This window comes from Gossypium hirsutum, chromosome D10 (assembly GCF_007990345.1).
Source record: "Gossypium hirsutum isolate 1008001.06 chromosome D10, Gossypium_hirsutum_v2.1, whole genome shotgun sequence".
In the NCBI taxonomy this organism is placed as follows: domain Eukaryota; kingdom Viridiplantae; phylum Streptophyta; class Magnoliopsida; order Malvales; family Malvaceae; genus Gossypium; species Gossypium hirsutum.
This window is the reverse complement of record NC_053446.1, coordinates 62,109,868-62,122,054: the sequence shown is the minus strand read 5'-3', so window position 1 is coordinate 62,122,054 and position 12,187 is coordinate 62,109,868. Positions and strand designations below refer to the sequence as shown.

The following is a 12,187-nucleotide window of genomic DNA, read 5'->3' as shown; positions in this document are numbered from 1 at the left end:
GTATTCAAGTAAAATGCTTTTTAACTTGCCAAAAATCGATAACTGGGTAACTTACGAGACTTGTTCTGCTCGGTAAGAACGGAAAAATCGTTAATCTATGGCTAAAGCTTAAATCTAGTTCGTAAAACTTTTATCAGTCTGTTTAATTATCATGAAGCTAAAGCTTAGCCTAGTCGGATTATATGATCACTTTTATGAGGTTGTATACAGTAAGTTGGGAGTTTGAATTCAAGCATTCGTAACTCTTCTCATATTCGTGAAAACCTCTTTTGTAATAAAAGAAAAAGTTGGCTTGATTATTAAGAATTAATTTTTTTCATACCAAGGAGCTAAATCAGTCTGTTGCACTAAAAGGGATGCCCAAAAAGAATACAGTTCACAAAAGGTAGAAGAAAGTAAATTTTTTGTTGGTACGTTTGCATCCCACATCGCTGGGGAATAGAAACGAAGACTATGTTGGGCCTTATAAATTAAACCTGGCATGCAACAGAAAAACTTGCCTTAAACTAATGAGTAAGGAAAACAAAGCGAGCGGTGGGAGCTGCTCGCCGCGCCCAAACCTATAAGGTGCGCAAGAATTTGTGGAGGGGTAATAGGCTGGCCAAGTGTTGACGCTGCACTTACTTTGTGCAGAACTCACTTGTGCGGGCCTCCCAAATTTTGGTCCCCAGCCCCTAAGTCTTATTTGAAACTTTTATATGATCTCTTATTGGGCAAAGAATATAAGTAAAAGTAATGTGTATTTTTAAAATATATATTTAAATGAGTCTAATGAGTATTAAGAAAGAGTATTATATTTTTAAAATATGTTTAAATGAAATATATGCAAGGTTTATTTATAATCTATAACAAAATTAAGTTCACTATAATTATTAGCTAAAAATTATTTTTATTTTTTCAAAAATCGTATTTGTTGATGTAAAATAAAATTATCATTTAAATACAATTTTAAGATTTTTATTGTGAAATAATTAATATTAGAGCTATAAATAGCATTAAGTAGTTAGATATATTCAAGTAATATCTAAAAAAAATTAAAAATAGAGATTTTTAATATTAATAAGCAAGAGTTATATAAGAAAATGAAGAATTAAGCTATAGTTTTTCAATATCTGATAATATTCGAACAATAAGTATCAAAGAGTGATCAAAGTCTAAAAATTATATTAATTGATTGAGGATGGCGTAATATAATATTATGATACAATTTTTTAAAATTTTCTTATAAGTTTATACTATTTAAAACAAGTATTCTTAAAATTGTTATTTATTTATTTGTTGTTCATTTGGTGCATATATAAAAGTCTAAATTTACAATAATTTTTATCTTAAATTTTGATTCTACTATTTTGATTCTACAACTAAATAATATATAATTTTATACCGGAAAAAGATTTTAATTAAGGTATTTTTATTTTATAAACATTTTCCCCTATTTAAAAAAAAACTATCCCCTTCAATAGTTTATCAACTATCCTTTTAACCTGCTTTCAAAAAAAAAAAACTAAAACGATGCTTTTAACCGTTTATTTTTCTATCACAAAAAGTTTATAAGTTTTTACCTAAAAAAAAATCTTATTTTAATAATTTAATTTACGATGATATTTTTTTACATCGCTGGGGAATAGCCAAGGTAGACAATGTATAATATTAAAACAATTAGTTATTTAATTTTTATTAATTATAAAAGTTAGCTTTTGCTTTTAAATTTATTTATAAGGACGAAAATTGGCAGACGGTATTATACATTAAATTTTGGGATCAACGAAAACAAAATCAATTGAGATAGACATCTTAAGAAAATAAAATAAAAAATAATATAAATTTAAAGAAAGAAAATTTTAGAGTTCAATAATTATAAAAAATAATTTTATTTGATATAAAATTAATAAATAATTATTATTTGATATAATATAACCTAAACATTATTATTAATAAAAAATAAATTATAAAAAATTAAAAACTTGTAAATAAAAAATAAATATATATACATCTTAAAATAATGTTCTGACTTAAATAAAAAAATATAACTTTGCAATCATTCTCTTGTAAAGCCAATTTGCTGTTTGCCGTTTGGTATCATGATTTTCAAAATTGAATTAATAGAATCGATTGCCTTGATTTAATATATATAAAAATATGATTTTGAAATTATTTTTTAATTGTTCAATCTATACTAAATTACTCTTAAAAATATATTTTTTAATAATATAAGTTTTATTCATTTCAACTACTTGAAATATATTACTAATTAGTAATAATTAGGGATGTTCAATTCAGTTCAAATTAATTTAATTTGGTTAATCAATCGGTGGTCGAATTTAATTCGGTCGGAGGTCGATTAATGATTTTTTTGAATTTCGGTTATCAATTAATTCGATTTGAAATAAAATAATTAACCGAATTAATCAATTAATCGAAATATTTGTTATTTTCAAGACTTATGTAGTGTTGTCTTATTTTTTGTTTTCACCTCCATTTTAAGTTTTTGAACTATTAAATAAAAGAAAATGAACATTAGCAACGTATTTTTTTTAATGTTTTATACTTATTTTAACCAAAAGACAAAAAGTATATAAATTTTGGTTCAGTTAATGTATTTGAAAAAAACTTTAATTCGGTTAACAGCTAAAGATTACATTTTGGGTAATTCTATTAATAGAAATTTAGTTTTGACTGTTTGAACACCTCTAGTAATAATAGATAAAATTGTATCAATGTTTTTTTTTATATAATAATTTTTATTTGTTTGAACTACACAACTAAATATATTAATTATTAATAATAATTAATAATATGAAATTATAATGGTAATATTTGTTTAATTTTTTATTTTGTAATTTACACCTTGACTTGTCTTGTGATTTAATTAAATTTAATTATTATTAGCGATTTCTATAGTCCTCGTAAAAAAAATTATTAGCATTGATAAGTTAGATTTATCTAAAAAAAATCATGATTGAAACAAAAGATTAAAATAGAAATTTTAAATGTATTTGGAATATTTTAATATTTATTTTTAAATTAGATTTTATATTAATTTTTAGGACAAGATTCATAAATTTAATCTGAATATAAAATGTTAAAAATTAGTTTTTAATATTAAAACTAAAAAATTAAATTAAGATTTTAACATTAAAATTAAAATTAAAAATTAATTAAATAATTTTAATAAATTAAAACCACAATTTTTTATTATCTATTATTAGTATACACATACAAATTAAATCAAACTCTAATATCAATTACTTATATTTTTCTTTGAAATATTTTATTTTTTTGAATATTATATATTTTTAATGATTTTTAATAATGATTACTTAAACTAATTATAAAAAATAAAATATTTTATTAAATAATAAAATATAAACACGTATATTCATGTGCACCACACGGATTATCGAAAACTAGTATATTTTAATAATAGTAATAATGTTTCATGTTTTATACTATGTATGGTTTGAATTTTATCTCAACAAATTTTATTATAAAAATATTTAATATCTTCTAATAAAACATTAAATAGCAAAGAATATGTTTCTCCCAACAATTTTTATTATAGATATATTTTATATCTTCTAATAATTTTATAAATTTTTTCAAAAAAAATTACATAGTTGAAACTACATCCTTATAATACGAGAAATGATTCTATGAAACAGCGATATTATCCATTTTTAATAGTTTAATGCCACATTAACAATTTCATCTTGGATTTTAGAATTTTCATTTGGATTTAATTTTTTTAGATGAAAATGCTTATATGGCATTAATCTATTAAAAGAAGGATACAAATGACGTGGCATCACTGTTTATTACAATCCTTTTCCAAATAGTACATAGAATTAATCTCTCTTTCTGTCATATATACCAAAGAAAATCTCCCATTCATAGTAGTATATTTCTTACCACTTATTTATTGATTAACCATAGCAAGGATAATGAAAGCTATAGGCTTAAACATTTGTGAAATGACTGGAACACCCAGTTTTCATCTAGTTTTCACAGCCTCTACACACTTTCATAGTTTATATGCTCTAGAAAGAGTTTGAAAAACCTAAAGCTTTTGAAGTAAAATTCATGCATTGACCTTCGGTGCCCATCCCTCGATCACATGTTCCTTCGCAGCCTTAGTTTTCACGAAAGATTCCCGACCGAAAATCGACTGCAAATGCAAGAAGATACAGGAAATGTCAGTCACGACATTCATAGATGTATCATCGGTTAAAATGCATGTTGATGCTTTGACTCTTTAAGTACCCGTGTCCAGCACATACCCTGACATGGCTAAAATAAGACCAACTCCGAAAACGAAGGGCCTTCATTGGTTTAGTTATACCTCTAACTACAATATGCAGTACTAAGCTGAGTTGCTCATGTTTGACACCGATGTCCAACACTTATATAGATATATGTACGAGAATATAATTATCCAAGGGCCCCAAATTCACGGCAGAGCTTGAAAATTCCAACATATTCATACCAATACACTCAAATACGAGTAGACATTAAGGTTCTCCCCTTATACTCATTCATCGGACGACCGAAAAATACAGTCAATCCGGTACGATCATGCCCCATTATAGCGCAGGCTACATTTCCCGTATTTGAGTGCCACTTTCGGATATGGTACATTAAATTTTTCTAACTTTTTTTTTCATGTGTTTGAAGGGTTATATCCCCTTATATATTTCTGAGAATGTACCGGATATGGGTATTAGGCACAAGTTCTTTAAGAAAAAATGAAGAGTCAGAGCTACATGGAGCAAAGGTACTTATAATATATCATTACTACTAATTATGCATGTTTTAATACAAAACATGCTTTAAATAACTATAATAATAAACAAGGTTCACTTGTTAAATTGCTAAATCACTATATATATATATGATAGCAGTACAGCAGCATACCTTCATGTAATTGTGGACATAAGTCAAGCTTTCAGGAACAGTCCACTTCTTAAAATGGCCAAGTGTGATCTCGAGATGGTACAGCTTTGGTCCCAAACCTAAATCAACAGCCGTAATCTTTTCCCCAGCAATGAACGGCCCCTGATTCATAGTCCCATAAATTAGGATAAACTCACATGACAATCGATACGAAATAAGATCACGACTCTACAGACAGAGGCACATCAAATTTATTATCACTTACATTTCCCTTAAGATGTTCATCCAATGCTTTCAGTTCAATAACCAAATCCTGCTCTGATCCATTGTTTGCATCCTTGCTCTTCAAAAATGAGATAAAAGTACCAAATATTTTCGATCCACTGCGTCAAAAAAGTGATTAAAGATTAATAATCAGTCAGGAGATTTCGAAAACAAAATGGTTTCAGAACTTTTCTAAGAAAAATAAATGAATCCAATACGAGCAAAAAGATCACAAAGAGAATCAGCTCTATTCCAAGCTATGTTACTCACACTCGTGCATGAGTATCCAACACAGGTATGGTTAAATTTTTCTAAATTTTTCCATATATTTATTGGATCCTTGAGAGGTCACATCCACGTGTCAAACATGAGTACGAGCAACAATGCTTTCAAGGTAATTATCCATATGGAATCAGCCAAAAGAGATAAAAGTACCATGGAAGCTCTTATAACTAAAAGTTCAATTTCATTTTGTCCCCTTCTAAAAAAATGAGCAAATTAGTTTTTGTACGTTAGATCAAAGAGCAAACTGGTCTTTTTGTTAAAAGTTCCGTCCATTTCTACTGGTCCCTATATGTCAGAATGAGGTACATGTAGTTTTGTCAACCGTGCCAATTTTTAATAGTAGAAACGAAAGAAATTTTTAACAGAAAGAACCAGTTTGTTATTTTATCTAACGGATAAGGATTAATTAGTCCATTTTTTGAGTAAAAGGGATAAAATGCATCTGACTCCTAGTATAAGAGCCTTCATGGTTCTTATACGAAACAATACTCCCAACATTTCAGTAGTCAAGTGACAACCGAAGCTATCAAATATTTTCAGACATAGCCTATGCTACTCGGTCTCGGGTGTAAGTGTCAGATACTGATATGTCTACAACATGGTTTCCCCTAAGGTTTTTCATTTATTTTGAGTCCTAGAGGATCATATTCTCATCCTAAGTCCAACATTTGTAGGACATGGATATCAAAGACAATTATTCAACAACAACAACAAAAAAAGAATCGGAGCAACATAAGACCACTTAACTCGGATAGTACAAGTAGAAACATGTAATAATGTTTAATATTTGTCATACAAATCAAAGCTTATAGAACTGTTAAAAGAGTACACAAAGTGAGCGACAAATGAAATGAAAGAAAAATAGAAGCATACACATGGGCAAATTCAGGGGGTGTTTTCAAAGAAGGCTCAGGGAACTTGTCTTCAATAATCCCAACAATCACATCAGAATCAGCCACCCATTTGTCATCAAACTTCACCACTGGTACCTTTCCTTCTGGACTTATCTCCAAGAACCTATCAAATGAACAAATAATAATAAATAAATAAATAACATAAATTTCAATACCCATTTTTGCTTAAAATTCTAACCTCCCAAACTTCACAAATTTACAGCTACCCATTTGCTTAAACACAATAAACAACACTTCATCACCAACAAACAAATATTAACAGTTTACAATTTTTTTTTAAAAATTTTATGAAGTATTACCATTGGGGTTTGTCACTGAGATTAACAAGGTTCAACTTGTAAGGAACCTTCTTTTCCTCCAAAGTAAGAAGAACCCTTTGGCAGAATGGACCTGGAAAACAAATTTAAAAAAAAAGGGGGGGCAAAATAACATTGAATTCAAACTCAAAAACCCAGAAACAAAATCACCCCAAAAGAAACATAACATGATTCTTTTTACAACGATAAGGATATATATATATACAGAGAGAGAGAGCATACAATCTCCAAGAATATCTGGGGCACCAGCAGCAGCTTTCACACAGATCTCTAAAGCCATTTTTTCCTCGAGAGAAAAATTTGAGAATCAAGAAATGATCTTTTCTGTTTTGAAGAGCAGATATGGCAATGGTAAAATAAATGGCAAATTGTCATAAATTCCAAAATTACAAGGTTTTGGGCAAGGTGGACATAATAAATAAAATATCATAAATAGTTATACACCATAAGTACAGTAACTCATCTTATATATTATAAAAATAATATACTTATTCATAAAAAATATTATAATTTTTTTATCATAACTTATTTATAAAAAAAAACAACTTTTAAAAATTATGGCAAAAATTATATTATTTATAAGAAGTGTTATGAAAGTTTATTATAATTTATATTTTTTTTTTCTTTATAAAGGTTACATATTATAAATTTTATATTATTTTTTACTTAATTTACATATTATAAATTTTATATAATTTTTCTTTTTATTTTATTAGTAATTTTAGTATCAACTACTTTTTTAGATTAACATAATACATATAATGATTATATTTTTATTTTTATTACTTTTTAAAAAATTATTTTTATGATACTAATATTTTTAAAATTATAAAATATGTGACTGTACAATTATAAATTGTACTACCAAACACGACATACGAAATTACGATATAATTACACTTTATCAGCAAAACACGTCTAGAGGATTACAATTCTTTATAATTATAATAGAATGCAATTACTAATATCATAATTACTCTTTCATCCAAGTACTAAAATAGTAATAATAAAGAAGCTAATTTGATGAAATTCTTACCTTCCAAATATATTCACCATTTTTAAAACTATTTTATAGAGTTTCTTTTAATATCTTTGTTTGTAAAATTTACACTCAATGATAAATTTTCCTTACATTTTTATTAAATACAATGTAAAGAAATTGGCTAAAAGTATTATTTAAAATTCTTTCCCATATAAAATATTTCTTTAATTTTTTATATATATTTAATCAGTTAAACAAAAATATATTAACTTTTTAAAAATAAATTAAAGAAATGGTCATTAAAGTATTACCCGCATTCTATTTTTGTCATTGAACTTTTAAATTTTTATTTTATTTTGGTCACTAAACTATATAGAATCAAAGATTTTTGTCACCAAATATTAACAGCCATTTGAAATTTGATAAAAGTGTTGACGTGAATTTTTTTATTGGTTTAATAACAAATTTATCCCTCTAATGTTTACACATTCTATTAATTTGATCCTAAATATTTAAAAAGATTCAACAAATTTAGCCCTCATTTTTTACAAAATTTATCATTTTAATTCAAAATTTAAAAAATCAATAAATTTAGCTCTTAATATTTATAAAATAAAATTTTTTTATTTAAAAGACCTTGTATTTCTTTTAAAAACCCAATTACCCAAACCTAAATATACTAAAAGAAAAAAAAATAATTATCAGCACCATTAGCTAATCTCTCAAATCTAAAACGAGACTTTAACTTTGGGTTAACCCCAAAACAAAACGAGGCCTAAAAGTAAGTATAGCAAATGCTATTGATTCCTCTACCCATTAGCTAAACACACAAATTTGAACAATTTTATAAACAACTAGTAGCAGTACTAAAAAATCATTAATACCCTATTTTTAAGCACAAGAAACTGAAAAAAGAACCACAAATAAATCACGTGTAGAGTATAAGATTGAAATTTGGTGTAAACCGAGATTAGCAAAACAAGGTTCATAGTTTCTCAAAAACACAATACTATATTTCTATAATTTCTTATAAGGATCAAACAATGAGATAAATATTGAAATTAATAGTTTTTAATGGTAAATAATAATTTAAACCCAATGCAGATAAAAAAAAAATGGGAAAATAATATTTAGTTTACTTTAAAAATCTTGAAAAAGTAGACTGATAAGATTGATTGTCTTGATTTTACTCAACTTTCTCGTTAAGTCTTGTACTGTTATGGCCAAGTGTGTTTTTAGATGGTTGTGGTTGTGATATAGCCAACAACTCCATGATTTTTTTAACTGGTAATAATTTCTTACCATATTAGATTTGGCAATCTATTTATTTTACAAAATTTTTAAAAATTAAAATTTGTCATTTTGTAAATGTTAAGAGTTAAATTTATTGAGTTTTTTAATATTTAAAATTAAATTGATAGAATGTATAAACATTAAAGGGCTAAGTTGATAGAACATGACAAAAATATTTAATTTCGTATAGTTTAATAACTAAAATAAAACACGAGCAATACTTTATTCACCATTTATTTACTTTATCCATTACTTTTAATAGGTTAGATTGCCTTCATGTATTTTTTTTTCCAATAATGAACATGGTCATGATTTTGGCCAAGTTCAAAGTAAACGTGGGTTGCTCAATAAATATTAAGATGAAATTTGTCAAAAAGCATTGATTGATTATGAACTATTTTCTAGGGAAAATATTTGAAATAAAAATTTAAAAATATTTCTCATAAGTCTTTCTTGGTTATTCATATGATCAAGAAAATGTATGAGATTGATGATATTAAAACACATAAAATATTCAACATTTCCCACTACCCTCACATCATAATTTAAAGTGCCATTTGCCATCCTCAATTGGTAAGTCATGCCACGACGTGTTTACTCTACAATCACAAGTTTCATCACCTTGCAATTGCATCCAATGTCTCACCAAATGCACATTCAAAATAAAATATGCCTTTAAATTTGAGAATCCCAATCACCGATAAATTTTATCTTAACATCATCTTGAGATTTAATAATAGTATGATAGGTGGAGTTTCAGTTGTACAGGTACCAAATGGTACGTAGTTACCCTTTGATGGTACTATTGTGGGGTGAAAGCTTTTTCTAGCTTTTGATGACATTCGTCACTTCCTCCACTTTATCTCGTTCTACCAAGAAACCACAAACTTTTCGCAACTCAAAACAAATACTAAACAATGCGCTATGTACACTTCTAAGGCTTACATTAGCTTCTCTTGATCTTTATTTTCTTGTTTCTTGAAAATAAACCCCACCCCAACACTTAAAGCTCAACCAATTCATTAGAAGGATCATGAACTCGGTTTTTTCAAAAATAATAAAGGATTTTCTTCAACATCATTAAGTATTTGATTAGAGTTGATTATGAGTCGGGTCGGATCGGGTCGGGCTAGTGAAAAAAATAGGTCAGTTTTCTAAGCTCGAGTCTGACTCGAAAAATGGATTTAAAATATTGTTTAAGTTCGGCCCGGATAAAAAAAAACTAAACTGGAACTCGACCCGATCAACTCGTATTAATTTTTTTATATAAAAATAAATTTAAAAAATATATAATACATCAAATAGACTAAAACATTAAAATAATTACTTCCCAACAAATTGAAAATACATGTAAAAAAATATTTATACTTAAATAAAACTAACATAGTTGCAACTTAACAAGCAAATACCTCTAAAATAGTAACAAAATTAACAATAAAACAAGAGTTATATAATATACAAATAATAATAGCAAAACAGTAGCAATATAATAATAAAATGATAGCAAAAACAACAACATAACAATAACAAAATAACAATAAACAACAACAAACAGCAGATTTTTTTGTTAAATTCGGGCCGAGCCTAGGCAAAAAAGTCTTACTCAAGGCCAGACCTATTTTTCTAAACAGCCATTTTTTTGTCAGTATCTATTTTTTGGGTCTATATTTTTGTCCAAACTCTCTCACTTTTCAAACGAGCCTTTAAATCTAGACAGATGATTTGATTCATGATCATGTCTAGTATTTGATATAATTCATTCATTTTTCTTTTAAATTATGTTTCTTATTCCAAATTTTCATTTGCCCGTACTTGTTTTTTGTCAAGAGCCCACATCTTATAAACAGGCAGTGTTAGCGGACCACTAAAGTGGGCTATTAGAAAAGAAATGAAAGCTCTTGAGTAGAATCATACATGGACTTTACCCCTACATAAAAAGAAAAGCCATTAGACATAAATGGGTTTACAAGATAAAATACAAATACCAAGGATCAAATTAACATTATTTAGCATACCTTATTGTTAACATTATTAACAAAATGTTGTTAAATGTGATATTTTTCATTCGGATGATAACAGATTTAACCCTTCAATGTTTGTATATTTTATCAATTTGATTATAATTCCAAAAAATTTAATCCATAAACATGGGAGGGTCAAATTTGTTATTACACCAATAAAAAGGGTCACGTCATCATTTTGTTAATGATTTAACGGAGTAGTGAATAAAATAGAAACAAGATAATAGTTAGGTGATTACAAATTTAGTTTACCCATTATAATTTGGTTCATGGTGATTTGCATGAAGAAGTTTATATGCAACCCCTACATGTCCATTTATTTCCGGCTTTATAGATTAAATCAAAGTTCATGCGTAGTTAGCGAAAATTTCTACTGATATTTTACATTTTGGATTTACACAATCCAAAGCGGACACTTCGTTGTTTGTCAATCGATGAGGCTTTTCTTTTGTCGTAATACTTCGTATCTAGACGCTATTGTTTCCATTACTGATGCTTTCGAATTAAGGTTGTGCTTGATAGAGTATAAAGGAATTTGGAAGGACGAAAATTTGAAGGGATAAAAAATTAGAAGGATGAAAAATAGAAAGAAAATTACTTATCTTTTCCATCCATTACTTGGTGGAGTTGAAAAATAGAATGAAATAAAATAAAACATTTGAAAAAATGTATAATTTAAAACTAATATACACATCTCTTCTCTTCATTCTAATTTGGAAAGATTGATTTTTATGCATTAGAATAAAAAATCGATCAAACCAATTGAAAAAAAATCAATTAGGGTATCGGTCTAAATAATGAATTCGAACTAGTTAGATTGGATTGGTACAAACCGATTAAAAATAGATTGAACCATTTTTTTTTACCTTTCAATGATTTTTTAATCAAAATGATCGAATCAATAAACTGATGATTTGACCGATACGACCAATCATATTCTAAAAAGATTGATTCTAATACAATGTTTATTTGAAGGAAGGGAAATTTACCTTCTATTAATTATTTATTCTTCTATTAAATTTTTTAATTGATATTTTATTCATGCCTTTTTAATAAATAAATAATTTTATAAATATTTTAATTATTATCAAATTAAAGTACAATTATATTATTTTCTAACGTAACTATATACTGATATAAGCGGGTAGAAGCGTAATATCCTCCTATTTATAGGTTAGGAAGAGGTTATGGATAGTTCTAGACATTATGTCAAAAAGTACA

General features: G+C 26.7%; 1 protein-coding gene and 1 non-coding gene across 2 annotated transcripts; one reads left to right on the top strand and one right to left on the bottom strand.

Moving 5' to 3' along the window:
* The first annotated feature begins 496 nt into the window (after positions 1-496).
* LOC121222972 (U12 minor spliceosomal RNA) lies at positions 497-655 on the top strand. Its single transcript, XR_005920338.1, has one exon. It is a non-coding gene; the product is annotated as a U12 minor spliceosomal RNA (small nuclear RNA).
* A 3,185-nt stretch (positions 656-3,840) lies between these two features.
* On the bottom strand, positions 3,841-7,112 carry LOC107930662 (glutathione S-transferase DHAR2). The gene is made up of 6 exons (XM_016862360.2): positions 6,893-7,112; positions 6,653-6,743; positions 6,313-6,456; positions 5,156-5,273; positions 4,912-5,052; positions 3,841-4,165 (listed from the first exon to the last, which is right to left on the bottom strand). Exons 1-6 carry the CDS (start codon positions 6,948-6,950, stop codon positions 4,079-4,081), a joined length of 639 nt encoding a protein of 212 aa, XP_016717849.1. The 5' UTR covers positions 6,951-7,112; the 3' UTR covers positions 3,841-4,078.
* Positions 7,113-12,187: the final 5,075 nt, after the last annotated feature.